The sequence below is a fragment of the Neoarius graeffei genome, chromosome 10 (assembly GCF_027579695.1).
Source record: "Neoarius graeffei isolate fNeoGra1 chromosome 10, fNeoGra1.pri, whole genome shotgun sequence".
Lineage (NCBI taxonomy): Eukaryota > Metazoa > Chordata > Actinopteri > Siluriformes > Ariidae > Neoarius > Neoarius graeffei.
This window is the reverse complement of record NC_083578.1, coordinates 19,372,554-19,400,120: the sequence shown is the minus strand read 5'-3', so window position 1 is coordinate 19,400,120 and position 27,567 is coordinate 19,372,554. Positions and strand designations below refer to the sequence as shown.

Sequence of the window (27,567 nt, the reverse complement as noted above, 5' to 3'; positions counted from 1 at the left end):
ACTGAAAGACGCAGCAGACACAACGTACTTTGTATTTATTAATGTGGGAAATACGCTCAGTATAATATGTATTTATTATTTTGAAAACCCACCAGCTGACTGATCTGGCACGTTTTAATTGTGCGACAGTAATGACGTAAATAACGGCGCAGCGAAGTAGTGTCCGAAAGTGTTTTTTTTTTCATTTGACCAATGAGCTCACTATATAGAATTCTCTAGATAGTGAGTAGGGAGTAGTGAATGAATGAGTGATTTTGGATACAGCCATAATTTCATTCTTAGTGTTTAATAAAAGAGAAAAATATATTCCATAATTGTGGCTGTCTGATCAATAACTTGATATGAAACGGTAATTGGATTAGCTTGGAGTATGTCATTTCCAGTATTTCCTACCACAATGACTTGTTTTCAACTTGTTCAGTATCATGCTAGCTGAATGGAATATATCTGATATACCACTCAACACCAGCCAATATTATCTACCGTAAGTATGAAACTGTCACTCTTTCTTTTCTGCCATCTCTCTTTCATCCTTTCCCAGCACCCCCCAGGTGAGCCTGCAGTCTAGTGTTTGTGTTTTTTCCATCAATCCATCCCTCCATCCATCCATTTTCTGCCACTTATCTGGGTCCAGGTCACGGGGGTAGCAGCCTAAGCAGAGCTGCCCAGACTTCCCTCTCCCCGGTTTGTATGTTTTCTTCTTTCTAAATATTACATGTAGGTATTTGCAGTGGGTTTAAGACCTTCCTTGAGGTTCAATGATGAAGAAGAGCATCAAGCTTTATTCGTCTCTACCTCCATGATTTATAAATGCATGCCTTTACTAATAGAATTTAACATAGTCAAACTTCTGTTAAAGCACTCCAAGGCCTTCACACCGCCCGTGGCAGCCGTTCTCTGCCTCCCTTTAAACACAACACATAAAACCTTCCAGAACCCTTCTGATAAATGATGCAGTGGTTTATGTGAAGAACAGTTGTTCTGCTACAAATCTGTTCCTTCATCACGCTGGATGTCCTAACAGTATAGGAAAAAAAATCCATTTTCTACAAACTGACTTTCCAATTAAACATGTACCAATGGTTTACACCATTTCAGTCCATTATAAGGGGCATTCTCAGGTCTGTATTATTTGCAGTGATGACTCATAATGGCATTACGATACTCCATTAAATTGACAGACATCCTAAAAACGATTCTTATGTTAATGCGTGACTCAAGTGGGAACAGCCAGGTCTACAGGGAAGAGGATCTAATCATCTGATATTGATTTTTTTCAGTGTGCTGATTAACATCTGAAATTAATAACGGTAGTGATCATATGCTTACATCACTGACATAAAGGAGTGTTAGTACATTTTCCAGGCTGATTCATATGAGATCATTATGACAAGTGACAAGTGACTTCGTAGTTCAGTGTACTTCTGCTTTGTCAGAGTCACATAATGGCAGGGATACAGTATGATATCTCCAGCATTTAAAACTGAAGTCAGTCTTTTTAAAAATGAGACAAATCACTCAAATCTGTTATGAAGTTATTCAGAATCTTATAAATAGTAATATCAGAAGTGCCAGAGAAAGTATGACTGTATGTATTAAATATTAAATAATCTCTTATTCCAGCATCTTGGCATTTCCATCAGAAAAATGAAAAATCAATTTACTGAGGGTCCAAAGAAGAAAAGCATAGCTGTTGTTACAGTGTCATGATTGTCACAGTAATACATTTCCTTATACCACAAATCTTTTGAATTCACAATTCTGGTTGGTCAGAAGGTGTTGATTAATTTTCAGCAGCTTTGACTGTCGTTCTGGCTGAAAGGTTTATACGGTAAGATTGCACTCATTGTATTACATCACTGTTTTTAGAGTGAAGACCTATGGCACATGGTCCACATCAACAGATTTGTAAAATAATAAATGTGTGTCAGAGAATCTACAGGATGGAGGGATTTGTGCCTTCTTGGGAGCATGATAAGCTACATTTTTCTTATCAGCTTCAAAAGAGAATAAGGAGAGGGTGTTAAGGGAATGACTTCTGCTAGAACAAGTAATAACCGGAAACAACTTAGATATAGATATTCACAGATATTCCTCAACATTAAACATGCAGTAACTACACTGTAAAAAAAAAAATAAATTGCTGGACATTTTATAGTACTTTATTGGCATCCCAGGCGGTAAAATTTTTACAGTATATATCTGAAGTGTTGTTATATATAGGATGAGGATTATCCTTTATTATCTCCCTGAGGAGAAATTTATCTTGGGCTTTTGAGAGAACAGAGAACACAGGGGTCTCAGCAACATACAGCCTCTCCATATATACTGGACAAACGAGTTAACATCCAATATTTAATATTTTATTGCATATTAACCCCAATAAAAGCCATAAGATACTGCATGTTCATTAAGTTTTACTGAGCATCTTGCAGAACTAGCCACAGTTCTTCTGGAGAACTTTGACTGTCACACTTGCTTCTTAATTTTGCAGCAAAACTCATTAGCCTTTATTATTATTATTATTATTATTATTATTATTATTGTTGTTGTTGTTGTCTGAAATATATGTATCTTGCAAAAGTGTTTGTCCTGTTTTGTTGCATTACAAACTAGAATTAAAATGGATTTTTGGGGGGTTAGTACCATTTGTCCTGTGTTGAATTGCCATACATCTTTCCTTCAGTCTTGACCAGCTTTTCTGTCCCTGCAGATGAAAAATATCCCCACAGCATGATGCTGCCACCACCATGCTTCACTGTAGGAATGGTGTTCTCAGGGTGACAGGTTTGTGCCACACATGGCATTTCCCATGATTAAATAGTACATTAAATAGTACATCACTGCTGTGGAAACACATCTACTGATGCAACTGGACACATCGTCAGTGATGTTCCTGGAATCATTGGGTGTTTCGGGTCTTTCAACATCATGCACCCTCATCCAGGTGACCCAGCCGGGGCTGATCAGACCCCGGCTTGTGTCCAGATGGCATGCTAGCTACCACGACTCCATGGTTCTCCTCTCTTGAGCCACAGCCATCTTGAGGCCCTCTCTGCCGCTTCGGTGGTATTGCGGATGGCTCTCCTCTTCTGCTGTCCGACGATGCCTAAACACCCCAGTGCGCTGGCCAAGGACCGGGCCGCAAAGCCTCTGCAGCCTACCTCAATTGGAAGGCACTTTGCCCTCCATCCTGACTGCTGGCAGTCATTGACCAGCCCCGTGTACTTGGAGAGCTTCCTTTCAAAAGCTTCTTCCAGGCAGTCTTCCCACAGGACTGTCAGTTCCAGCATTACGACCTGCTTGGTGGCCTCGGATACAAGGACGATATCAGGATGGAGGGTGGTGACTGCAATGTGGCTGGGGAACTTCAGTTGTTTTTCAAGGTCCACTAGCAGCTGCCAGTCTCTTGCAGAAGTCAGGGTGCCTGCTGGTGCTTTCTTTGCTTGGGCAACCTGCTCCCCAGCCCTGACAAAGGCGATGGTATACTTGGGGGGGCGCAGCTGCTTTGCCCATACCAGTCCTGTGTTGATGGCTTCAGCGATGGTCTTCAGGACTTGGTCATGCCTCCACCGGTAACGCCCTTCTCCAAGTGCTGTTGTGCAGCAGCTAAGAACATGCTCCAAGGTGCCTCTCTTGGAACACAATGGGCAAGCTGGTGACTCTGCAAGACCCCATGCATGCAGGTTTGATGGACTGGGCAACACGTCGTACACTGCCTGGATGAGAAATTTGATGCGGTGAGGCTCAGCTCTCCAGATCTCAGTCCAGGTCACTTTCCTCTCCAGCGCATTCTCCCATCGTGTCCAGGCCCCCTGCTGTCTCATGCCCACCGCCCTGCAAGATCTTATTTCCTCCACAGCAGCCCTCACCTCCTCTTGGACCAGGCGCCGCTTCTCCTTCCCCCTGGTGTTCATTTGTGGAGTCGGAAAGGATCCTAGACCAGCTCTGCCTCATGCGACCACCCCCACCAGAGCCCTGTGGTGCAGCCTAGCTTCAGACATTTGCACGGCCTCTTCTGCCTTCCACTTTCTACCCGTCCTCACTTGGATTCCAGCATTGGCCACCTTTGGATCACTGGAGTCTCTGTACAGCAACACTTCTCTAGCCCTCGTTACCTTGAACTCCTCCTCCAAGGATTTAAAGGGCAGCTGCAGTTTGTTATTGCGCCCATAGAGTGCGATGCTGCTCAGGCTCTTAGGTAACCCCAGCCATCTCCACAGGTGGTTGCTGACTTTCCTCTCCAAGGTCTCTACTGTGGATACTGGGACGGCATAGATGAGGAGAGGCCACAGGATCCTGGGGAGGATGCCGTGCTGGTAGACCCATGCTTTGAATTTTCCAGGTAGACTGGATTTGTCCACGGATTTCAGCCAGCCATTCAACTCAGCACAGGCTGACTGGATAGATGTTGCATCCTTGAGAGAGCTGTCAAAGACCTTGCCCAAACTCTTAACTGGCTTCTCTGTGATCGTTGGGATGGCTGTGCCTGCGATGTTAAACTGGAACTTGTCCTCCACCTTTCCTTTCCTCAGCACCATGGATCTTGATTTGGCAGGTTTGAAACGCATTCGGGCCCATACCATCATCTTCTCTAGACCCTTCAGAATCCATCGGCATCCCGGGACTGATTCCGTCGTGACTGTAAGGTCATCCATGAATGCCCTAATGGGTGGCTGTCGTTGCCCAGAACTCATAAGAGGTCCTCTGCACTCTGGCTCAGCAGACTTGGTGAGCATATTCATGACCAAGGAGAATAGTGTCACAGAGATCGTGCACCCTGTGATGATGCCAGTATCTACCTTGTGCCAACTGAATAGAGTTGCTCCTGAAGAGACCCTTATCCTGAAGTTGTTGTAGTAGTCAGTAATGAGATCTCTACACCTGCTGGGGACATGATGTTTCACCAGAGTGAGCTGAACAAGCTTATGTGGGATGGAGCCGAATGCGTTGGCCAAGTCAAGCCATAGCACTGACAGGTTTCCCCTATTTTCTCTGGCCTCTCGGATAAGCTGTGTCATCACACCTATATGCTCCATAGAGCCCGGCATCCCTAATATGCCACCTTTCTGGACTGATGTGTCACTGTAGGTGTTCCTTGCTAGGTAAGTGCACAGCCTCTTGGAGATAGCACTGAAGAAGATTTTGGATTCAATGCACAGGAGGGAGATGATGCGGAACTGGTCAAGCTGGGTGGAGCCTTCCTCCTTAGGGATCCAAACCCCTTCTGCCGTTCACCATTGTTCTGGGATCTTCCCCTTTCTCCAGAAGACTCGCAGGATTTTCCACAGCCGCAGTAAAAGTTTGGGACAGTTCTTGTACACTTTGTACGAAGTGCCACTTGGTCCTGGAGCGGAGCATGCTCTAGCTTTATGGACAACCTCTTTGATTTCCATCAGCTTCAGCTCTGACATGTCAAACTGCACCTCTGGCTCAGGTGGGTCAATAAGGATGTCGCAATCTCCCAACTCCAGCTCTCTTCTGGGGTCGCTGAACATCTGTGCGAGATGTTGGTCAATATCTTCCTTTGAGGAGGACAGTTTGCTGCTGCGCTTCTGGCCTAGCAGGTCTTTTATGAACTTGAAGGGGTTAGCGATAAAGGCCGCTCGTTTACGTGCCCTCTCGCATCGCCGCCTCCGATGCTACTCTGCCCGGCGTAGAATCCTTATCCTTTTCCGGTGCATGGACATTAGTTGGGCTAGACCAAAGCGTTCCTCATCTCCTGCCTCTTTGTATTGAGACTTCAGCGCTTTCATCTCCCGCCTTATGAGATGGATCTTCTCCGCTCTGTGGTTCCTTGTGTAGGATGTTCCCAAGCTTTTCCTCTCCTCTTCGCCGAACCGCTTAGCTGCCATCCTGACAATGATTGTTGTCATGGCTTGCAGCTTCTGGTCCACCTCTCCCTTTGACACAGACTCCAGAATTTTGTCCACATCATTGTCGAACTGCTTCCACAGTGTAGTCATGGTAGCTGCCGGCCACTTAATCCGCCTCTGTTCCGACTGGGTGCTCAAGGAGTGCGGCGCCAACACCTGGAGGTTCTGAGCACTGTGGGGTGACTCCGGGCAAAGCCCCTCCTGCGACTCACCAGGTGGAACACCTGTGCGTTGTGTTGCTGCTGCTCCCCCCAAACACTTCATCTTTGCTTGGTGAATTTTCAAGCCGCGCAAGTTCTTGCATACTTTCCCACACGTACACTGAGAGCTCATAGTTGTTTGTCCATTGCCTTGGTCTGTCACCATTGAATCTGTCCAGTTGGGGTGCTCATCCTCCCCCCCTCTCGGGCACCCCTGGGGGTATCTCTCCATTGAATTCGTCGTAGCTTAATTGGTGTCCTCCTCACAGAGAACACAGATTGGGTTGCCAGCCCGCTCTGCCCCGGTTGCCGTCTCTCCGAGCCGTCACTGTCTCTCCAGTAGTCACCACACTATTCGTGGTTGTCATCCAGTCTTTCCTGGCTGTCACTGATGTCTCAGGGTATGCGCTGTGGAAACACATCTACTGATGCAACTGGACACATCGTCAGTGATGTTCCTGGAATCATTGGGTGTTTCGGGTCTTTCAACATCATACACCCTCATCCAGGTGACCCAGCCGGGGCTGATCAGACCCCAGCTTGTGTCCAGATGGCATGCTATCACCAATAAGTTGCTGGCAGCAGGGTGCTTTTTGGTGCAATGTGGCAGATAAACCCAACAGGGTCAATAGCACACCACCAGATGGCATGCGGAAGAGCCACTCAAATGGCCAATGGATGGCATCACTCGGCAAATCAGTTGTCATTGTGGGGCAACTTCCATACCTGTCATGTCTGTCACACTTTTGTGCACCACTTGGCATCAGGTCTGGAGGTCCAAAGAGACAACACGATGGGGACACAACATCGCTTGTCTTACCTTACTGTGCAAGGTGCTTCAGTAGGAGAGGAGATAGGACATTCATGACACCACTGTGGATGACTCTGTCACCCTGGTGCAGGCCTCACAGCCCATCTGTGTTTCTGTGCATCTTAATGAAGCAGTTATCATCGCTAGTGATGGACAGCTGACGATCATTTACTGTTTGATGATCTCAAATGTCTTAAGAAGGCAAAAAACTAGTCCACTAATTAACTTTTGACATTGGCTGATTGGTATAGATCTATGTACAGTATATGTTAGAAGCAGATCCTGTAAGTCCTGTAAATTACAAGTTGGGGCCTCCATGGATTGGACATGTTTGTCCAGCACATCTCACAGATGCTCGATCTGACTGAGATCTGGGGAATTTGGAGGCCAAGTCAACACCTTGAACTCTTTGTCATGTTCCTCAAAGGATTCCTAAACAATTTTCACACATGCACATAGAGAAAATCGAATTTCTGCCGTAGCTCGACTGAAATCGACGTTCTAAATGCCATGGAAACACCTTAGCTCGGCTGAAATCGAACCGAACTGGATTTCTCGTAATCGAGCTAAGCGACCTAGATTATGCGATTGTAGCCGAGCTACTTAGTGCATGTAAACCCTATCGAGCTACATAGTCGAGCTACTTACTTCAGCACTGCCCCTTCCGGAAGTGACGAGTGACGAGACCACAAGCGGGAAACACCACAGCCTCGGTCGGCATGACAACAGTAGTAGTAGCGAGCAGCAGAAGAGGTCAGGAGGAACAACATCTCTCGATGTTGCTGTCCTCTTCGTCGTTCTTCTTGTGAACACGGAACTGATAACTTTGTTTATACTCTTGAATAGCTCTTCTTCATGATGACAACCGGAAGTGTACCAACACGATGGGGCATGTAGCGCCACCTGTGGCTCGGGTGCACAATGTACCTCACACAATAGCTCGATTTCCTTGTGTGCATGTAGGATTGGATTTCTCTGGCACCCCTGCTGGGACCCTTAGCTCAATTACCGACAGTAGCTCGATTTGGATGTGCATGTAAACGCACTGACTGTGGCAGGACAATTATCCTGTTGAAAGAGACCCATTAGGGAATACTACAGCCATGGAAGGGTGTATTTGGTCTGCAACAATGTTTAGATAGATGGTAGGACCCAAGTTTTCCCAGCAGAACATTGCCCAGAGAATCACACTGTCTTGCCTTCGGCTTGCCTTCTTCTCATAGTGCATCCTGGTGCCATCTCTTCCCCAGGTCAGCGACGCACACATACCCAGCCATCCACATTATGTAAAAGGAAATGTGGTTCATGAGACCAGGCCATGTTTGTCCATTGTTCCATGGTCTAGTTTTGATGCTCAAGTGCCAATTGTAGGTGCTTTCAGTGGTGCACAGGGGTCAGCATGGGCATTCTGACTGGTCTGCCACTACACAGCCCCATATGCAATAAGTTGTGATGCACTGTTTGTTCTCTCCCTGTGTCCATCAATGAGCCTTGGGTGCCTATGGTCCTGTCACAGTTAACTGGTTGTCCTTTGCAGGACCACTTTTGGTAGATACTAACCACAGTCTACTGGGAACACTCCACAAGAATTCCCATTTTGGAGATTCTCTGATACCCCTTTTCCACCAAATCAGTTCCAGGGCTGGTTCAGGGCCAGTGCTGGTGCTGGTTCACAACTCGTTCAACTTGCGAGCCAGCTGAGAACCAGTTTGCTTTTCCATAGCTCGTGGTGCTAAGGGGAGCCACATCATTTCGTCGCTGTATACGTCAGTTACATCGCTGTATAAGTCAGTTACGTCGCTGTATACGTCAGTTACATCACTGCGTTTGCATAAACCTTGGCGCGACTATTGAAGCAACAACACATGCCCATTTTTCCTGATTCCAGCACATCAAATTGGAGAACTGTGCCGAGTTTCCCAAAAGCATCGTAGCACAAAGATCATCATTAAATGGTAAAGCGAGCAGCACAATGAACACTCTCTCTCCTAGTTAAGATGCTCTTAGCGTTAAGAAGCTTTTGGGAAACCCACCATTGACTGTTCACTTGCTGCTTAAAATATCCCACCCACCCCCTGACAGGCTCCACTGTAACAAGATAATCAGTGTTATTCACTTCATCTGTCAGTGGTTTTAGTGCTTTGGCTGGTCGGTGTATATAATGACCTACTAATGGACTTGATGTGATGGAATATAGGATGTTCACACCTGTAGCCATGTGCATTCTCTCATGACTGTTTCTGAGCTTCATTTAGACCTCTGAGATTTTTTTTAAACTCGCTGCATCACTTGGTCACACCATAACACTGTGGTTCATTCTGGCTTTTCAACTGGCAGCTCCTGCTGGGAAATGTCAGATAGATGGTTTAGAAACCCAAGGAGAAGGACAGACTCAGACCGTCCTTGACTTTATCCAGGACACAATTTTTCCCACATCTTTTGAATTGTTTCTGCAGTGCTTCTCTTCCTCTCTTCTTCTTTCTGTCATAAATTTCAGAATTACAAACTGAGGTGCCAATAAAGGGTCACCAGTGGAGATTGGAAAATGTCAATACTCTGTCCCTCTTACACTACAAACAAAATTCCAAAATTAACACAAAAACCTTTCATCACACCGCAAATACCACTTTGAAATTACTTACTGAGACTTCAGACAAAATTTACATTTGAGTGAGAACTGGGGCAAAACAAAGTAGCCCCAGTAAGGTGGTAGATTTATAATGGCATTTCAACAGGGACTCATTATATTCTCATATTCGGGAGAAGAGTAGATTGTTCTAGGTGGCTTTTTCTTCCCAAACACTTACTGCACTCTTTCCCTGAACAACAGACAACCCCTGAGACACAAGTACATATATTATCTTTTTTACACACTGGCTAAGGTTATGCAACTACCAATGTCAAACACTGCACCACAGAAGACTAAGCTGCTGTGAAGAAAACAAAGAAGCACAGAAAAAATGGAAAAAATAAAGCAGGAAATTAGTTTAAAAAATGAAAAGCTGTGAGAATAAAATGTATTCACATAGAATATCATAGATCAAATAAGATATGTTGGAATCATGTGTTGGAGATTTATATTGATACCAAAAGACAAAATCCCTTTGTCAGAAAACAAAGCAACTAAAATATTCATAACCATACTGGGATCTGCCATAAACCTAACATAAAACACAAGAACATATGTTTTATTATATGTAGTGCTTGATTAACAAACTGAAGTACAGGACAGGATTTTTAATTTTGAACATGATCTGAACTATTTTGACCATGGCACCGGTAACTACCAATGTTTGACATTGGTAATTGACATTGGTTGTTGTTGGCAGTTGGGCTTGAGTTTGAATATTTCAGAAACTACTGAAAAACAAAAGTCATCCAGTGAGGAGCAGTTCTGTAGGCAGAAATTCCTTCTGATGAGAAAAGTCAGAGAAGGTCAGCTGGTTTGAATTGACAGAAAGGCTATGGTATCTCAAACAAGACCTTCAATGACGACGTAGTTCACTTCGGCCCCGTCTAGTCCAGAAGAAACGATCTAAAGTGGGCCACCTTGCGCGATAAATGTTGCAAGTTATATATAGAAGCTATATACACTCTAGAAATACCTACCTATTTACCAGAAAGAATCCACAACGGCGAGGAATTGACCGAGAAGTACTTTTTATTGAACTGCTCATTATGGCTTAATTAGTCTGTAACTTCATTAATAATTGTAATTAAGCAAATCTGGGTAGAAGTTATGTGCACCCTAGGTACCCCTACCTTCATGCCAGAAAGAATCAAAATCGATGAAGAATTGAGGGAGAAGAAGCAATTTGTGTGGAAACTGCTCATTAGGGCTTAATTACTCCATATCTTCATTACTAATTGCAATTATGCAACTTTGGGTAGAAGCTATATGCAGCCCAGACAGACCTACCTTCCTGCCCCAAAAAAAAAAAAATTGGTGAAGAATTGAGAGAGAAGAAGCGATTTTCATGAAATATGAATGATGCCAGAAGGACGATGGACGACGGACGGACAATGCATGATGGCATAAACTCGTCGCCTGTCAGTCGGATGAGCTAATAACCACTCTTTACAACCATGGTGAGCAGAAAAGCATCACAGAATGAATCTTGAGGCAGATGGGCCACAAGAACAGAAGACCACACGAGGTTCCACTTCTGCCAGCCAGTGAGACTGTCCTGACTGGACTAGAAAGAAGTTAGCCACAGCCTCTTTTTCAGCCCATTCTATGTGGTTTTGCTTATAATCATTGGTGGTGCTGTTGTTCTTGGTTCAACAAAAGTGAAGAAAGAAAAATAAAGAATCCATTTTAAGCCACATGCTAACAGAAAACAAGACAATGTGCATCCCCAAAATTTACTTTAGTTTTAGTTTTATTTAGATTTTCCTTGAAATCAGCCTTGAAATAGTGATGCACCATCTTTGCCTATTCTGTGTGTGTGTGTGTGTGTGTGTGTGTGTGCGCACCCTGATGAAAAAATATCTGCTATTAAGAAGAGTGAGATGCCCTTCATTTTCAAAAGCTGTTAAAACTCATGTAGCAGATGGAGGCAGATTTTAATGCAAATTTTGCTCGAATTATTCTCTAAATTCTCTTCTGCCAGTAATTCACTAAAAATGTGTGACATCTGCTACTGTCATTCTATCACTGTTCAGATGGCCATCATTACCGGGACAACAGAGGAAACCAAGCCAAAGATCAGTTGTTTGCTACTGACTAGCATCAAATAAATTACAAACAAGGGCACTCTGCGAATAACGTTCCATGCAGAGATCCATTTTGAAATCTTGCTATAGGCTGATCTCTCATGGACATAAGTTTGTAATCCCACCACATAGCTTTTCAATATCAGCATACGTTTCACTCCCATTTTAAAAAGCATGCCAACAAGACCAACGCTCTTTTAATCAGTAATTATGGACTCTTCCATGTACTGAAGGGTTTGGTGTCACAGTGTGAAACATAACTATTGATTCCTTCCCTTTCAAACAACAATATATCACATAATGCTGGCCTTAATCTGTGGATTAGGTCATTGCTAGAAGCCTGTGATGCTTTTGTTTGAGTGTGTGTGTGTGTGGGGGTGGTGGTGGTGGTGGTTAAGCTGGATTAAAACTGCTTGGCTACGATGAAAATAGCATTCGGAAAGTCTGCCAATCATGACAGACCTCAAGTGTTACTAGTAGAGCTCAGGGAGGGTCAGATGTGGGCTGTGCTTTTTGTACAAATACCATTTCCAGAAAAGTTGGGATATTTTCCAAAATGCAATAAAAACAAAAATCTGAGATTTGTTAATTCAAGTGAACCTTTATTTAACTGACAAAAGTACGAAGAAAAGCGTTTCAATAGTTTTACTGACCAACTTAATTGTATTTTGTAAATTTAAACAAAGTTAGATGATTTGATGCCTGCAACACACTTAAAAACAGTTGGGACAGAGGCATTATTATCATTGTATTACATCACCTTTACTTTTAATGACATTTTTTGATCATATGGGATCTGAGGATACTAATTGTTGCAGTACTGCAGTTGGAATTTTTGTCCATTCTTGCTTGATACAAGACTTCAGCTGCTCAACAGTCCGTGGTAGATGTTGTCTGATCCTCCTCTTCACGATGCACCATACATTCATTCTCAGTAGGAGACAGATCTGGACTGGCAGCAGGCCAGTCAAGCACACACACTCTGTGTCTACAAAGCCACACTGTTGTAGCCTGTGCAGAATGAGGCCTGGCATTGTCCTGTTTAAATAAGCATGGACTTCCTGGGAAGAGATGTTGCCTTGATGGCAACATATGTCTCTCTGAAATCCCAATATACACCTCCACATCAGTGGTACCTTCACACACTCACCCATGCTATGGGCACTGATGTCCCCCCCCAAAATGTCGAGTCTGAGAACAAGACTCCAACCGCACCATTTGATGGTGGCTGTTGCTGCCTTTATGTGAAACCATCTCTGTTACTGTGTTGGACTAACATTACTGCTCGACTGCCCCATTTTAGTTAATAGGCTACAGATAAAAAAGCTTGTTCATCGCTCAGCAAGCCCTGCCCACTATCAACAGAGTAAATAACACGAGAGAGGGTTAACACTAGTTAGTTCATCGCTTAGCAAGCAAGCCCCACTATCAACAGAGCAATGAACATAGCGTGTCGCTCACTTCTCTGGGTGGAGCCTTACCAAATGACAATTGAAGTTCGAGGTTGTCCCCGTCGTCTCCTCGATAGTTCTTTTACATATGGAACACATAGCAGTCCATTTTTTCTCACTGCACAAGAAGTCTGTATAAATAAAGTGGACAATACTTGGGGGCATCCTCTCTAGGCATTTTAGTGCCATTAATGCTAGTTTTTTTCCTGAACATAATGTATGAACGGGTGAATGTGCATTCTCTTGCACAAAATTAGTATAAAAATTAATGTAGATAAAAATATCTTGTGCCAAATTATTATGGCATGTTACAAAAAATAAAGAAAAAAATCCGAGTCCTTGTCTCCAATTTACAAGTCCAAACACAGTTAATGCACGAGTCCGAGTCCAAGTCTGAGTCATCAGTGCTCAAGTCCAAGTCAAGTCATGAGTCCTTAAAATTAGGGCACGAGTCAGACTTGAGTCCAAGTTCTAGACTAGAGTACTACAAGCCTGATGCAAATTTAGTTAATTTGGGCATCATGGTTGTGCAGTAGTTAGCACTGTCGCCCCACAGCAAGTTTGAACCTCACAGCTGACGAAGCCTTTCTGTATGGAGTTTACATGTTCTCCCCGTGTCTGCATGGGTTTCCTCTGGGTGCTCCGGTTTCCCCCACAGTCCAAAGACATGCAGATTAGTTAAAAATACCCAGCAACTGGGGTTGTACAAGCCGGTGCATACTTGGTGCTGGTCCCAAGCTTGGATAAATTGGGGAGGGTTGCGTCAGGAAGGGCATCCAGTGTAAAAACCTATGCCAAATCAAATATGCAGATCATAAATTGGGAAGGATGATCCACTGTGGTGACCCCTAATGGGAGCAGCTGAAAGAAGAAGAAGAAGAAATTTAGTTAATTTAAGAATATGGCCTCCACCATCGTTATTCATAAATAATTTATTATTATTTAGTTTTTAAGTCTGTAATCATGCTGTGTTTTCTGACTAGCAATCATGGAAAATAGAAACTCTGGTCATTGCTGTTATCTAGCTCGATCATTCAAACCACATAAAACTTATGATTCTGCTGTATCTCTTTATGTAATTTGTACTTTGACTGGACAGTGTTTACTTAGTCTGTTTACTGGTAGTTTCCCCTCCAAAGGCATTTCAGAAAGTCAGTGAATGAGAAAAGAATCTGTGTTTATTACATCAGCATTTGTATTTCATGTCAGCCTTCATATACCCTGTCCACACTAGGGATTTTGTACCGATACGATACTACTTTCGTACCGCAACACCTGTCCACACTAGCAACTATACCGGTACTGTAGCGGTATAACTGTATCGGTACGAAACCCACAAATGTATGGGTTTCGTACCGGTACAGTATCGGTGCTGTAGTGTGGACAGATGAAGCGGCTCTGTATCGATACAAATATAATGCACATGCGCAAAGCCACACACCTCAATCGATGTCTTCGCTGAATAAAATAGTGAAGAACGGAGATTCGTTTGTTTCTTTCTCAACTGCCTCGCGCGTTTTATACGATTCAACTGAATAAATGACCACCAGAAATACAGACTGTACATTGACAACAAAAAGCACACACACGTTGTTTCATCCGTACGGAAGCCGAGAGAGGCCCTTCATATAATCCTTTTTTTTTATTCACCTTGTTATCCCGAGATAACGACATAATTAATTCAGGATCTTGAGAAAACAACACAACTAATTCGAGATCTCGAGAAAACAAAACAATTATTTCATGATCTCGAGTAAACAGCTGAGAAATGGTTCATTCAGGTGCGCCAAGAGACTTGTGATATGCTGACTTTGGGGCTATTTCTCATTCTGTATAGATGCAACTTTGGTCATTAGAATGTCTGGAATAATCGATCACCTAATAAGGCAATATTTTGATCAGGGGTTGATGCAGGGAGAGATTGCATTAAGTCTTTTAATAAGGAATAATTTCAAAATTAGTCCGTGGCACCTCCGCAGAAGACTGGCCCGGCTTCGTCTCTACCAACGGAGATACAGTGATCCAGCTGCGATCATGAAATAATTGTTTTGTTTTCTCAAGATCACGGAATAATTGTTTTGTTTTCTCGAGATCTCAAAATAACGGATGCCATATATTCTCGGAAGGAAGTTACTCGGTAACCACGGAAACATTTCGCGCACGTGCATTTCAACTACCGTGAAAGAAAACCGCAAACATTTCTCGCTAGTGTGGACAGATGCACTAAACTGTACCGGTATACTTTGTATCGATACAGTTATACCACTTTCGTACCGGTATAAGTGTGAACACACCATTAGTTACTGCTGATAACTGATTGTGTTTTGAATGTATCAGCAAAGCAGGATTTTAAAAATTAGCCTCAGTGCACATGAAATCTAGGTGACATTTCACCAAATGTAATAATTTGACACAATTGTCAACAATACACTGTGTGAATCTATATATAGTTTGGGCTGGAAAGAAATCAGCCGTAGCCTCTATACTGTTAGAAACAGGGGTACAGTAGGAGTCTATTTTTGTCCCCCAAGGTCCAGTCTACACTAATGTACCCCTTAGGGCTCACTATTGGACCTCAAGGTAACTGTGTACCTTTTTAGGGCCAAAAAGGTACATATACGTTCCCAAACAGTATATACAGTGGTGCTTGAAAGTTTGTGAACCCTTTAGAATTTTCTATATTTCTGCATAAATATGATCTAAAACATCATCAGATTTTCACACAAGTCCTAAAAGTAGATAAAGAGAACCCAGTTAAACAAATGAGACAAAAATATTATACTTGGTCATTTATTTATTGAGGAAAATGAGCCAATATTACATATCTGTGAGTGGCAAAAGTATGTGAACCTTTGCTTTCAGTATCTGGTGTGACCCCCTTGTGCAGCAATAACTGCAACTAAACGTTTGCGGTAACTGTTGATCAGTCCTGCACACCGGCTTGGAGGAATTTTAGCCCATTCCTCCGTATAGAACAGCTTCAACTCTGGGATGTTGGTGGGTTTCCTCACATGAGCTGCTCACTTCAGGTCCTTCCACAACATTTCCATTGGATTAAGGTCAGGACTTTGACTTGGCCATTCCAAAACATTAACTTCATTCTTCTTTAACCATTCTTTGGTAGAACGACTTGTGTGCTTAGGGTCGTTGTCTTGCTGCATGACCCACCTTCTCTTGAGATTCAGTTCATGGACAGATGTCCTGACATTTTCCTTTAGAATTCGCTGGTATAATTCAGAATTCATTGTTCCATCAATGATGGCAAGCCGTCCTGGCCCAGATGCAGCAAAACAGGCCCAAACCATGATACTACCACCACCATGTTTCACAGATGGGATGAGGTTCTTATGCTGGAATGCAGTGTTTTCCTTTCTCCAAACATAATGCTTCTCATTTAAACCAAAAAGTTCTATTTTGGTCTCATCCATCCACAAAACATTTTTCCAATAGCTTTCTGGCTTGTCCACGTGATCTTTAGCAAACTGCAGACGAGCAGCAATGTTCTTTTTGGAGAGCAGTGGCTTTCTCCTTGCAACCCTGCCATGCACACCATTGTTGTTCAGTGTTCTCCTGATGGTGGACTCATGAACATTAACATTAGCCAATGTGAGTGAGGCCTTCAGTTGCTTAGAAGTTACCCTGGGGTCCTTTGTGACCTCGCTGACTATTACACGCCTTGCTCTTGGAGTGATCTTTGTTGGTCGACCACTCCTGGGGAGGGTAACTATGGTCTTGAATTTCCTCCATTTGTACACAGTCCGTCTGACTGTGGATTGGTGGAGTCCAAACTCTTTAGAAATGGGTTTGTAACCTTTTCCAGCCTGATGAGTATCAACAAATGTTTTTCTGAGGTCGTCAGAAATCTCCTTTGTTCGTGCCATGATACACTTCCACAAACATGTGTTGTGAAGATCAGACTTTGATAGATCCCTGTTCTTTAAATAAAACAGGGTGCCCACTCACACCTGATTGTCATCCCATTGATTGAAAACACCTGACGCTAATTTCACCTTCAAATTAACTGCTAATCCTAGAGGTTCACATACTTTTGCCACTCACAGATATGTAATATTGGATCATTTTCCTCAATAAATAAATGACCAAGTATAATATTTTTGTCTCATTTGTTTAACTGGGTTCTCTTTATCTACTTTTAGGACTTGTGTGAAAATCTGATGATGATTTTAGGTCATATTTATGCAGAAATATAGAAAATTCTAAAGGGTTCACAAACTTTCAAGCACCACTGTAAATAGTACAAATAAGTACTTTTGAGGGTACTGCCCCAGTGACAAGCCATTGAACCCCTAAAGGTACAATAATGTACTTTATTTTCCGGGAGTGTATATACAATTGTGTGCATTTTTAATTACAACCACTGGTAATGTTGTTCTTGATTCAGTTTTAAACAAAAGCATGTAGATATTTGCTCCAAACATGATGCCTTTTGTTCTGTGCCAGCAGAATTACACACACACACACACACACACACACACACACACACACACACACACACACACACACACATATATATGTTTGTCTCACTATCCTTGTGAGGACCTTCCATTGACATACTTATTATTGCATCTAATGAATGCTGCCTGCACATCAACCTAACCATAACCTCAGTAATGAAAAGGAAACTTTTTGGCTCATCCATCCATCCATCAAACAAAACACAACGACAGAAATTTCCTTGTGGGGACCATCCAAATGTCCCCACAAGGTCGATATTGTCAGATTTTACTATCCTTGTGGGGACATTTGATCTTCAGTAGTATATAAAAACACACACACACACACACACACACACACACACACACACACACACATATATAAATGTCACATATAAATACAACCCCGATTCCAAAAAAGTTGGGACAAAGTACAAATTGTAAATAAAAAATGGAATGCAATAATTTACAAATCTCAAAAACTGATATTGTATTCACAGTAGAACATAGACAACATATCAAATGTCGAAAGTGAGACATTTTGAAATTTCATGCCAAATATTGGCTCATTTGAAATTTCATGACAGCAACGCATCTCAAAAAAGTTGGGACGGGGCAATAAGAGGCTGGAAAAGTTAAAGGTACAAAAAAGGAACAGCTGGAGGACCAAATTGCAACTCATTAGGTCAATTGGCAATAGGTCATTAACATGACTGGGTATAAAAAGAGCATCTTGGAGTGGCAGCGGCTCTCAGAAGTAAAGATGGGAAGAGGATCACCAATCCCCCTAATTCTGCGCCGACAAATAGTGGAGCAATATCAGAAAGGAGTTCGACAGTGTAAAATTGCAAAGAGTTTGAACATATCATCATCTACAGTGCATAATATCATCAAAAGATTCAGAGAATCTGGAAGAATCTCTGTGCATAATGGTCAAGGCCGGAAAACCATACTGGGTGCCCGTGATCTTCGGGCCCTTAGATGGCACTGCATCACATACAGGCATGCTTCTGTATTGGAAATCACAAAATGGGCTCAGGGATATTTCCAGAGAACATTATCTGTGAACACAATTCACCGTGCCATCCGCCGTTGCCAGCTAAAACTCTATAGTTCAAAGAAGAAGCCGTATCTAAACATGATCCAGAAGCGCAGACGTCTTCTGTGGGCCAAGGCTCATTTAAAATGGACTGTGGCAAAGTGGAAAACTGTTCTGTGGTCAGACGAATCAAAATTTGAAGTTCTTTATGGAAATCAGGGACGCCGTGTCATTCGGACTAAAGAGGAGAAGGACGACCCACGTTGTTGTCAGCGCTCAGTTCAGAAGCCTGCATCTCTGATGGTATGGGGTTGCATTAGTGCGTGTGGCATGGGCAGCTTACACATCTGGAAAGACACCATCAATGCTGAAAGGTATATCCAGGTTCTAGAGCAACATATGCTCCCATCCAGACGACGTCTCTTTCAGGGAAGACCTTGCATTTTCCAACATGACAATGCCAAACCACATACTGCATCAATTACAGCATCATGGCTGCGTAGAAGAAGGGTCCGGGTACTGAACTGGCCAGCCTGCAGTCCAGATCTTTCACCCATAGAAAACATTTGCTGCATCATAAAACGGAAGATATGACAAAAAAGACCTAAGGCAGTTGAGCAACTAGAATCCTACATTAGACAAGAATGTGTTAACATTCCTATCCCTAAACTTGAGCAACTTGTCTCCTCAGTCCCCAGACGTTTACAGACTGTTGTAAAGAGAAAAGGGGATGTCTCACAGTGGTAAACATGGCCTTGTCCCAACTTTTTTGAGATGTGTTGTTGTCATGAAATTTAAAATCACCAATTTTTCTCTTTAAATGATACATTTTCTCAGTTTAAACATTTGATATGTCATCTATGTTCTATTCTGAATAAAATATGGAATTTTGAAACTTCCACATCATTGCATTCCGTTTTTATTTACAATTTGTACTTTGTCCCAACTTTTTTGGAATCGGGGTTGTACATATAAATATCTATTTATGCTGCATGTGAGTTCATTTTCCTTGGTGGCCATGGTTCAGTACCCAGGGCAATGCAATAAAGTCATTTTCACAACTCTTCAATACCCTTTCAGCGCTAAGTAACTGCCTTATGAGAATTGACGTTTTGGATTTTCTCAGTCTCAGTTCTGAAGTAGCATCAGTTGCAAATAACCTAAGGATATACTAGACATAAGCTTCATGGGTTCTATATGAGATACCAGACATTATTTTTTGTTTTGTTTGTTTGTTTGTTTGTTTGTTTGTTTGTTTGTTTGTTTGTTTGTTTGTTTGAGCTGGCAGAAAACAAGTAGTGCACTCCACAGATATGGTTATTTAGGGCATTCAAAAAAAAATACAGGATGACATGGTGGTGCAGTGGTAGCATTGATACATCAAAGCTCCAGCATCAGCAGTTCGGTCCTGAGCTTTTCTTACTGACTGTGTGGATTTTCTGTGCATGTTGTCCCCATGTCTGTGTGGACTTCACCCAGGTTCCATCTCACCACCCAAACACATGCTGGTAGGTGTACTGGCTACTCTAAGTTGCCACTAGATATGAAGGTGTGAGTGCATGTTACCCTGCAATGGACTGGTTTCCCATCCAGAATAGATGATTTGCAACCATGTGATCAAAATATGCTACATCATGAGTGTGGATATACACCATGATAGTGGATATACAAAGCAACTCGGATGGCAGCCGCTGAAAACGTGTCTGTAAACAATGCTGAATTTTCTCAGTATTACCGAGGTTTGAACAGTCCAGTGAAGACTTGATGCAAAGAGAAGATAGATATGTGTGGTTTTGACCCATATTATTTAAAAAAGTCAGACTTTTCTGAAGATAAGATGCTTCTACTAACCATTGAGTACCCAGATATCATGTTCTATCTGGTTTGGCTGCCGAAGAATCAAGTCCGACCTTGGACGAAACATAACCTGTTTTCTTCGTGGGTGCCCAGTCTGGATTGCTTCTATCGTATAATTTTGCTGGCGCTTCTAGAAGCGAAATGGTAATACACGTGTTAAAATTATAACAACGACTGAGTGAACCGCGACAAGAGAATGCTCATTTTACAGCAAAATTTTAGCAACACGAAATAAAATTCTTCCATGATATTACTGAGAAAGGTTTTAGCCTCTGTTAGATCAGCCCTGCCGACGTTGTTCAGCCATGCCCATCTCCTCTCCGTACTAAGCCTCAGAGTTTCCTCAGCCGCTTCCCGAATCACGTCCAAAATTCTAAAAAAATCGGAACGTGCCACGGTCACAAATACTTTTGTGACCACAACCATATACAGCACAAAGATATGGCATAGCTAAAAGAACGCTTAAAGCAGTGGAAAAACAAAGAGAGTTGCGCACACGTGACCATGTTTTGTATGGAATGTCACTTGACCCCACATTTGTATATCCACCAACATGGATGACATCCAGGTTTCTATTTTGCTTTGATGTCACTTGCAAGTCAAGGATATATTTCTGCCTCATGCCCAGTGTTCCTATGATTGGCTCTGGATCCACTGCAACACTGAATGGGGCAAAGTAGTTATTAAAGATGAATAAAATAAAATAAAAACATGGGCATGTGAACATGCTTTACTAGTACATTATTTTGAACTTGTGGCCAGTGTCAATTTTGATTAAATATACCCAAATATCAATTATTAAGTTAAAAACAACAACATTGGAAACGGACTTTGATTAGTTTCATCCTGTCTCGTGACCTATTCATCTAGAGACATAAAACCTAGTGATAATAACTTTAAACCTTACAGTGCACCATGCAAACACACACGCTCACAGGCATTCATTCACAGAGCAATTTAGCAAAGCCAACCCACCTACTGGCAAGACTTTGGGAGGTATGAGGAAACTGGAGAACCCTGAGGAAATTCATACAGACAGAAAGAGAACATGCAAAACACCACCTGAGCTAAATTGAGATTGGTTGAACCCTGGAGTGTGAAGTGAGATGTTTGTTCTGTAAAAACTAGGTGACCCTGTTTTAAGGAACTACCGTAATATATTTCAAGAAGCATTTCAAGACGCTATAACCAATAAGACTACAACATAATATTAGTAGTCAGCTTTTAGACTAAAAAAAAAATCTGGATAAAACCAGCATGACCTGAGATCTATACCAATTATATTACAGATTATAGATCTATTACAGAACTCATCTTTTTTGTAGGACTGCATCTGTTCTATACCCACCATCTTGACCTCTGCACTCTAATTCCCAGCCTCTTCTTCCCATTAGATGTCTCTTTTTCTCACCTCCTCCATCCATCCCTATTTCACTCTAAGTGCATTCTATTTATGGGACTCTCATTTCTGGTCTCGTTTCTTCTCTGACATCTGCCCTCCTTGCAGTGAGCATTTCCCCCCTCGTGCTCTATGCTATATTTCAGAAAGCTCTTAGTTCATAAAGGTCATGGGGTAGATCTTGCTTGAAGACTGAGAGAGTGGACCGCACCATTCTGTAAAATCCAGCATCACTCCAATCATAAAGTAACCTGTAGGTTAAGAACCTTAGATGTTCTATACAAGGTATGGAGAATGGATGGGAGAGTAGATGGATGATGCTCTAAGGTCATAGTGGTGAAGTAGGCTGTTGCCTAATCGAATGTTGTTTATTAATAACTCACTGTGTCTTTCCTGTCACTCTCAGGAAGGGATACAAGACCATCCTGCCCACCTGGAGAGCAGAGATGGTTAATGCTCTTAACAACATCCAGTTACAGATATAATTAGGACAAGCATTAGACAGATTGAAAACTTAGATCATTGTGCCACTCTGGAAACAATGTTTTGTCTACAGTAGCAGGATGTCAGGATGGGTGGGTGATTGGAGGATGTAAGATACTTAGGATGGAGGGATGAAGGATGTAAGATGAATGGATAAAAGTTACCCAAGACAAATGGATGTAGGAGGAATGAATGATGACCAAGATGAAATAAGGGATTATTCTAGAAATGATAAATGGCTGGCTGGCTGGCTAGCTGGCTGGCTGGCTGGCTGGATGGATGGATGGATGGATGGATGGATGGATGGATGGATGGAAGATACTCAAGATAGATGGATATCGAATGGATGAAGGTGGCTCAGGATGGATAATTCAGATGCTCAAGGTGCATAGAAGATGTTTAGGATTGATGGGAGGAATAACAGGTGCTTAGAATGAATGGAATGGAAGTTATGAATAGACATATAGAAAGGTAGGATGGATGAGAAACACATCATAGATGGATGCCACATGGATGGATGGATGGATGCTGAGAAAAGAGGGGTGGTTGGAAGCTACTGCTCAGGATGCAAGTATGGACAAAGTATATGAAGGATGTTCAGGCTGGATAGAGGACTACGAAAATGCTCAGTATGGATGGATGCCCAAGATGGATGGATGAATAACAGATGCTAATAATTGATAATGAATGTACAGAGCAGATGGTCAAGATGGAAGGAAGGATGTTCAGGATGGATGACAAAATAACAGGTGATCATGATGGATGGCTTGATGTTCAGGATTGATGGATGGGTGGATGAATGAGATGGAAAAATAGCAGATGCTCAGAACACATGGATGGATGTTGTGGACTGATTGATGAATAGCAGATGCTCAGGACGGATGGATCGATGTTTGGGATGGATGAAGGAATAAGAGAAGCTCAGCATGGTTGATGGTGAATGGATGTTCAAGATGAATGGAGGAATGGTGAATGCTCTGGATGGTTGGATATATGGAGGAATAGCAGATGCTCAGTATGCATGGACGGAGGTTCAGTTTGAATAGAGGAATTGCAGATACACATGCAAGATGTCTGGATGGATTGAAGGATGAATGAATATCACAGGGCAGCATGGTGGTGTAGTGGTTAGCACTGTTGCCTCACAGCAAGAAGGTTCTGGGTTCAAGCCCAGTGGCTGACAGGGGCCTTTGTGTGTGGAGTTTGCATGTTCTCCCTGTGTCTGCATGGGTTTCCTCTGGGTGCTCCGGTTTCCCCCACAGTCCAAAGACATGCAGGTTAGGTTAACTGGTGGTTCTAAATTGACCATAGGTGTGACTGTGAATGGTTGTTTGTCTCTATGTGTCCTGTGATGATTTGGTGACTTGTCCAGGGTGTACCCCGCCTCTCACCCACAGCCAGCTGGGACAGGCTCCAGCTTGCCCGCGACCCTGCACGGGATAAGCGGTTATGGATAACGGATGGATGAATATTGAGGATGGATAGAAGAAAAGCAGAAGCTCAAGATGGATGAATGGATGGATGGAGGAATGGATGTTCAGCATGGATAAAGGAATAGCAGATGCTTGGGATGGATAGGTGATGAATGGATTATGCTCATAATAAAGGGATGGATGGATAGATAGATGGAGGGAAGGAGGGATGGGTAGAACATGATGCTCAGGATAGACAAAGAAATAGCAGGTGCTTAGGATGAACGCTTGAATGGCTGATGCTTAGACTCAATGGAGGGATGTTCATAATGGAGAATGAAAGATACCTAAGATGTATAGACAACAGATGGATGAATGGATATCGGATATACTGTAGATTGATATAGACGGAGGATTCCAAAAATGGATGGATAAGGCATGAATAAATGGATTGAAGATGCTTTCATGCCACTGTTTCTTTTTGCCTGATCAGGAATGAACAGTTCGTCTTGCAGGCTACATGACAGCAGAATCAAAGAGGACCCTCTTTTCATTTGTTATGCATCAAGTAACTTGTCTTCCTCGTTCTTCAAAATTTTTGGTCCGTGGATTCGAACAGAGACATGAGATGGGAAGAAGAAAGCAGAGGAAATTCGTGATTTATGAATAATGCATTTATTTTCGAGATGTAGACTGACTTTTCAGGGAGGTACACGTGAGAAAAGCCATGCTCTTAGGCATTCCATCATGTACTCCCCTGCAGGTTCTCTCTCTCTCTCTCTCTCTCTCTCTCTCTCTCTCTCTCTCACACACACACACACACACACACACACATCCTCCTAGACAGAGAGAGAGGTGCAACATGCAAAGCAACATCAAGAAGGCTACTTTATTGCTCTTTTTCTTTAGGAGAGAGTGAGAGACTTAATGCTGCACACTTTCCCTCCTCCTCCTCCCTCTCTCTCTCTCTCTCTCTCTCTCTCTCTCTCTCTCTCTCTCTGCTGTGTGTGATTTTTTTCCTCCTCCTGGACAGAGCAGCAGCAGCAGAGGCAACGGAGGCGGCGTCAGTGCACCAGCAGTGATAGTGGGAGCTCTGGTTGTGTCTCTCCCAGAAGATGCTGAACAACCTAACCGACTGCGACGAGGGGGATGGGGGCACCAACAGCCAGGGTGAGCGGCAACCATGTGCATGTGCATGTGTGTGTGTGTTTGAGCTTTCATGAAACAGCTGACCTGTGCTGACAAGGGGATTTGGTATTTGATAAAGCTTGAAATAAATGTGTATCCTGCAGTGATACCTGGCGTTGGTGCAAATGTGAGAGTGTTTGATGCTCTTCCTGATACCTGTCCAGTGTATGACCTGGTACCTGTACAGTAAGTGTGTATGAAGTAACCAGGACAACAGTGACATATGAAATGAGATATGGGAAAGGAATGAGTGTGTGTGTGTGTGTGTGTGTGTGTGTGTCTATGTGAGAGAGAGGTGAGAGAGTTTTGGCACAAGCTCACACTGCAAGGTTGCTGTGAGGAGAATGATAATGTTTTGTGCCTCTGACTGAGGAAGGACAGGCAGTACAGCACTTCTAGTGCACGCGTGATGCGTTATGGATGGATGTGTGACACAAGTCCCACACAGGCATAGTCTCATCAACCTGCATCTGTCTTCTTTCTCTCTGCTTCCTCACCCATCATCTCACTCTTTGAATCCCACCTTTCATCCTGAGGTGACTGAGGCGTGTGTTCCTGCGAACCTCCGCTGCAGTGTGTTTGGTATATTTGCTGCGGAATGTGTTGTGTCTGTCTGAAGCTCTGAGGTGTTTCTGACATTCGTCTGTCTCATATGCCGGAGCACATGTTTTCTTTTCAGTGAGGCACTACGATGAAAGAGAATGATGTCAGAGTGTGTTATTTCAGTAAAGGCTCATGGACCTTTTGTGGACCCTCTGCAGTAGAGCAGGAGCAGGGACCTGTCTGTGTGCAGCTCTGACGATCAGAGGGTGAGGAAATGATAGGCAGAGACAGATGATACAAGCTGGACAATCAGAAGTTCAAATGGAATAAACTGAACTGCATAAAATCATTGAGATAAAGGACATTTTCCTTGCAAGATATTTATATACTGACTGAATTTTAAGATTCAGGGATCCACATACAGTACATGAAGCACGACAATGAAATTCTGTGACGTGTGTGTGTGTGTGTGTGTGTGTGTGTGTGTGTGTGTGTGTGTGTGTGTGTGTGAGAGAGATACTCTTATTGAGAACTTAAAAATCCAAATCCAAAAATACTGTTGCTGCCTCATCTACATTAACATATGCCCATGCTCCATTCGCCATCAGAAATTTTTTTTTAAAATCATGATCTGAATATTGAATTTACTCGTCTTTGTCTAATCTCAAGGTCTGCTTTTCTTTAGGGGAGCACTGCAGGTCTGCTCTGTCTGGATGGGGCCTGTGATGGAAGTGCTGCAGTGCTTTCGCTCTATCTTCCTTTTATCCTCATATTAAACATCCCACTGATTCTAATACACAACACTGAGAATTAAATGGTCTCAGTCTTAAACATTTCAGCCTTCTTGTAGGTAGGATATCTGACATAGTAATAATAGTACAGGTACAAGCACTTTTTCCGATATAGCAACAACAAAATAACCTGCAGGGCCTTTCACTTTTTCTTCGAAATACATTAATTATTTATTAAATTATTTTCTGATTCCATGACTGAAAGAATTTCATTTATTTCATTACAGAGTTGCCTATTTGTTTGTTTTAAGCGCGAAAAATTATTTTACTTTTGCTCCAGGGTCCACTCATGACTGGCTTTTAGATCTCACTCTCACTTGCTGTCACTCCTTTTTTTTTATGGGGAATTGGGACAGTGCTGCAGTGCTGCTACCTATTTGGTCACCAGGCTTAGGGATTTGTTCACTAAAGCTATGCCAAAATAGTCACTGTGTTGTCTCTTTCATTCTCTCTCAGATTACATTAATATGATGAGATAAGATCATAATACACAAATATATATATATATATATATATATATATATATATATATATGGGCGGCACGGTGGTGTAGTGGTTAGCGCTGTCGCCTCACAGCAAGAAGGTCCTGGGTTCGAGCCCCGGGGCCGGCGAGGGCCTTTCTGTGCGGAGTTTGCATGTTCTCCCCGTGTCCGCGTGGGTTTCCTCCGGGTGCTCCGGTTTCCCCCACAGTCCAAAGACATGCAGGTTAGGTTAACTGGTGACTCTAAATTGACCGTAGGTGTGAATGTGAGTGTGAATGGTTGTCTGTGTCTATGTGTCAGCCCTGTGATGACCTGGCGACTTGTCCAGGGTGTACCCCGCCTTTCGCCCATAGTCAGCTGGGATAGGCTCCAGCTTGCCTGCGACCCTGTAGAAGGATAAAGCGGCTAGAGATAATGATATATATATATATATATATATATATATATAAGATCTCTTTGAAAGCTTCTTCACATGCATGTTATTACCATGATTTCATCTTTGCCATCGGAGAAAGAATAAATAATCATTTAGAAATGAAAGCCAAAATTCTCTAAAATCCTACCCAGAGTTCTGTAGGATAACTCAATTACAGCATGTTGACAAAATGTCACAGCTGTTGTGTCTTGCCTGTTGAAAAATGGATTCAGGTTTGCTCCCTGACATTTTATATTCTCAAACACAAATGTTGCCAAGTCTGTCCAAACACAGAAAGGTCCAAGTCAGAACATGCTACTTGATTGTAATGTTGGATATTTGTCTTAGTTTAATACTGAGATTTAGATTTGAAGATTTGATTAGTTTTACCTAGAATATAGATTAAACATTTTAATACAGAATTAAGATTTTATCATATATGTTTAAGAT

General features: G+C 42.7%; 1 protein-coding gene and 1 pseudogene across 1 annotated transcript in view; one reads left to right on the top strand and one right to left on the bottom strand.

Annotated features, from left to right (window-relative positions):
- The first annotated feature begins 639 nt into the window (after window positions 1-639).
- slc12a5b (solute carrier family 12 member 5b) overlaps window positions 640-27,567 on the top strand; it is a 192,787-nt gene continuing 165,859 nt past the window's right edge. Inside the window, exons 1-2 of the mRNA XM_060931458.1 lie at window positions 640-684; window positions 24,737-24,868. Coding sequence (XP_060787441.1) covers window positions 24,814-24,868 — 55 coding nt within the window. The 5' untranslated portion in view covers window positions 640-684; window positions 24,737-24,813. The remainder of the gene's footprint in view (window positions 685-24,736; window positions 24,869-27,567) is intronic.
- LOC132893495 (uncharacterized) lies at window positions 2,997-6,242 on the bottom strand (annotated as a pseudogene).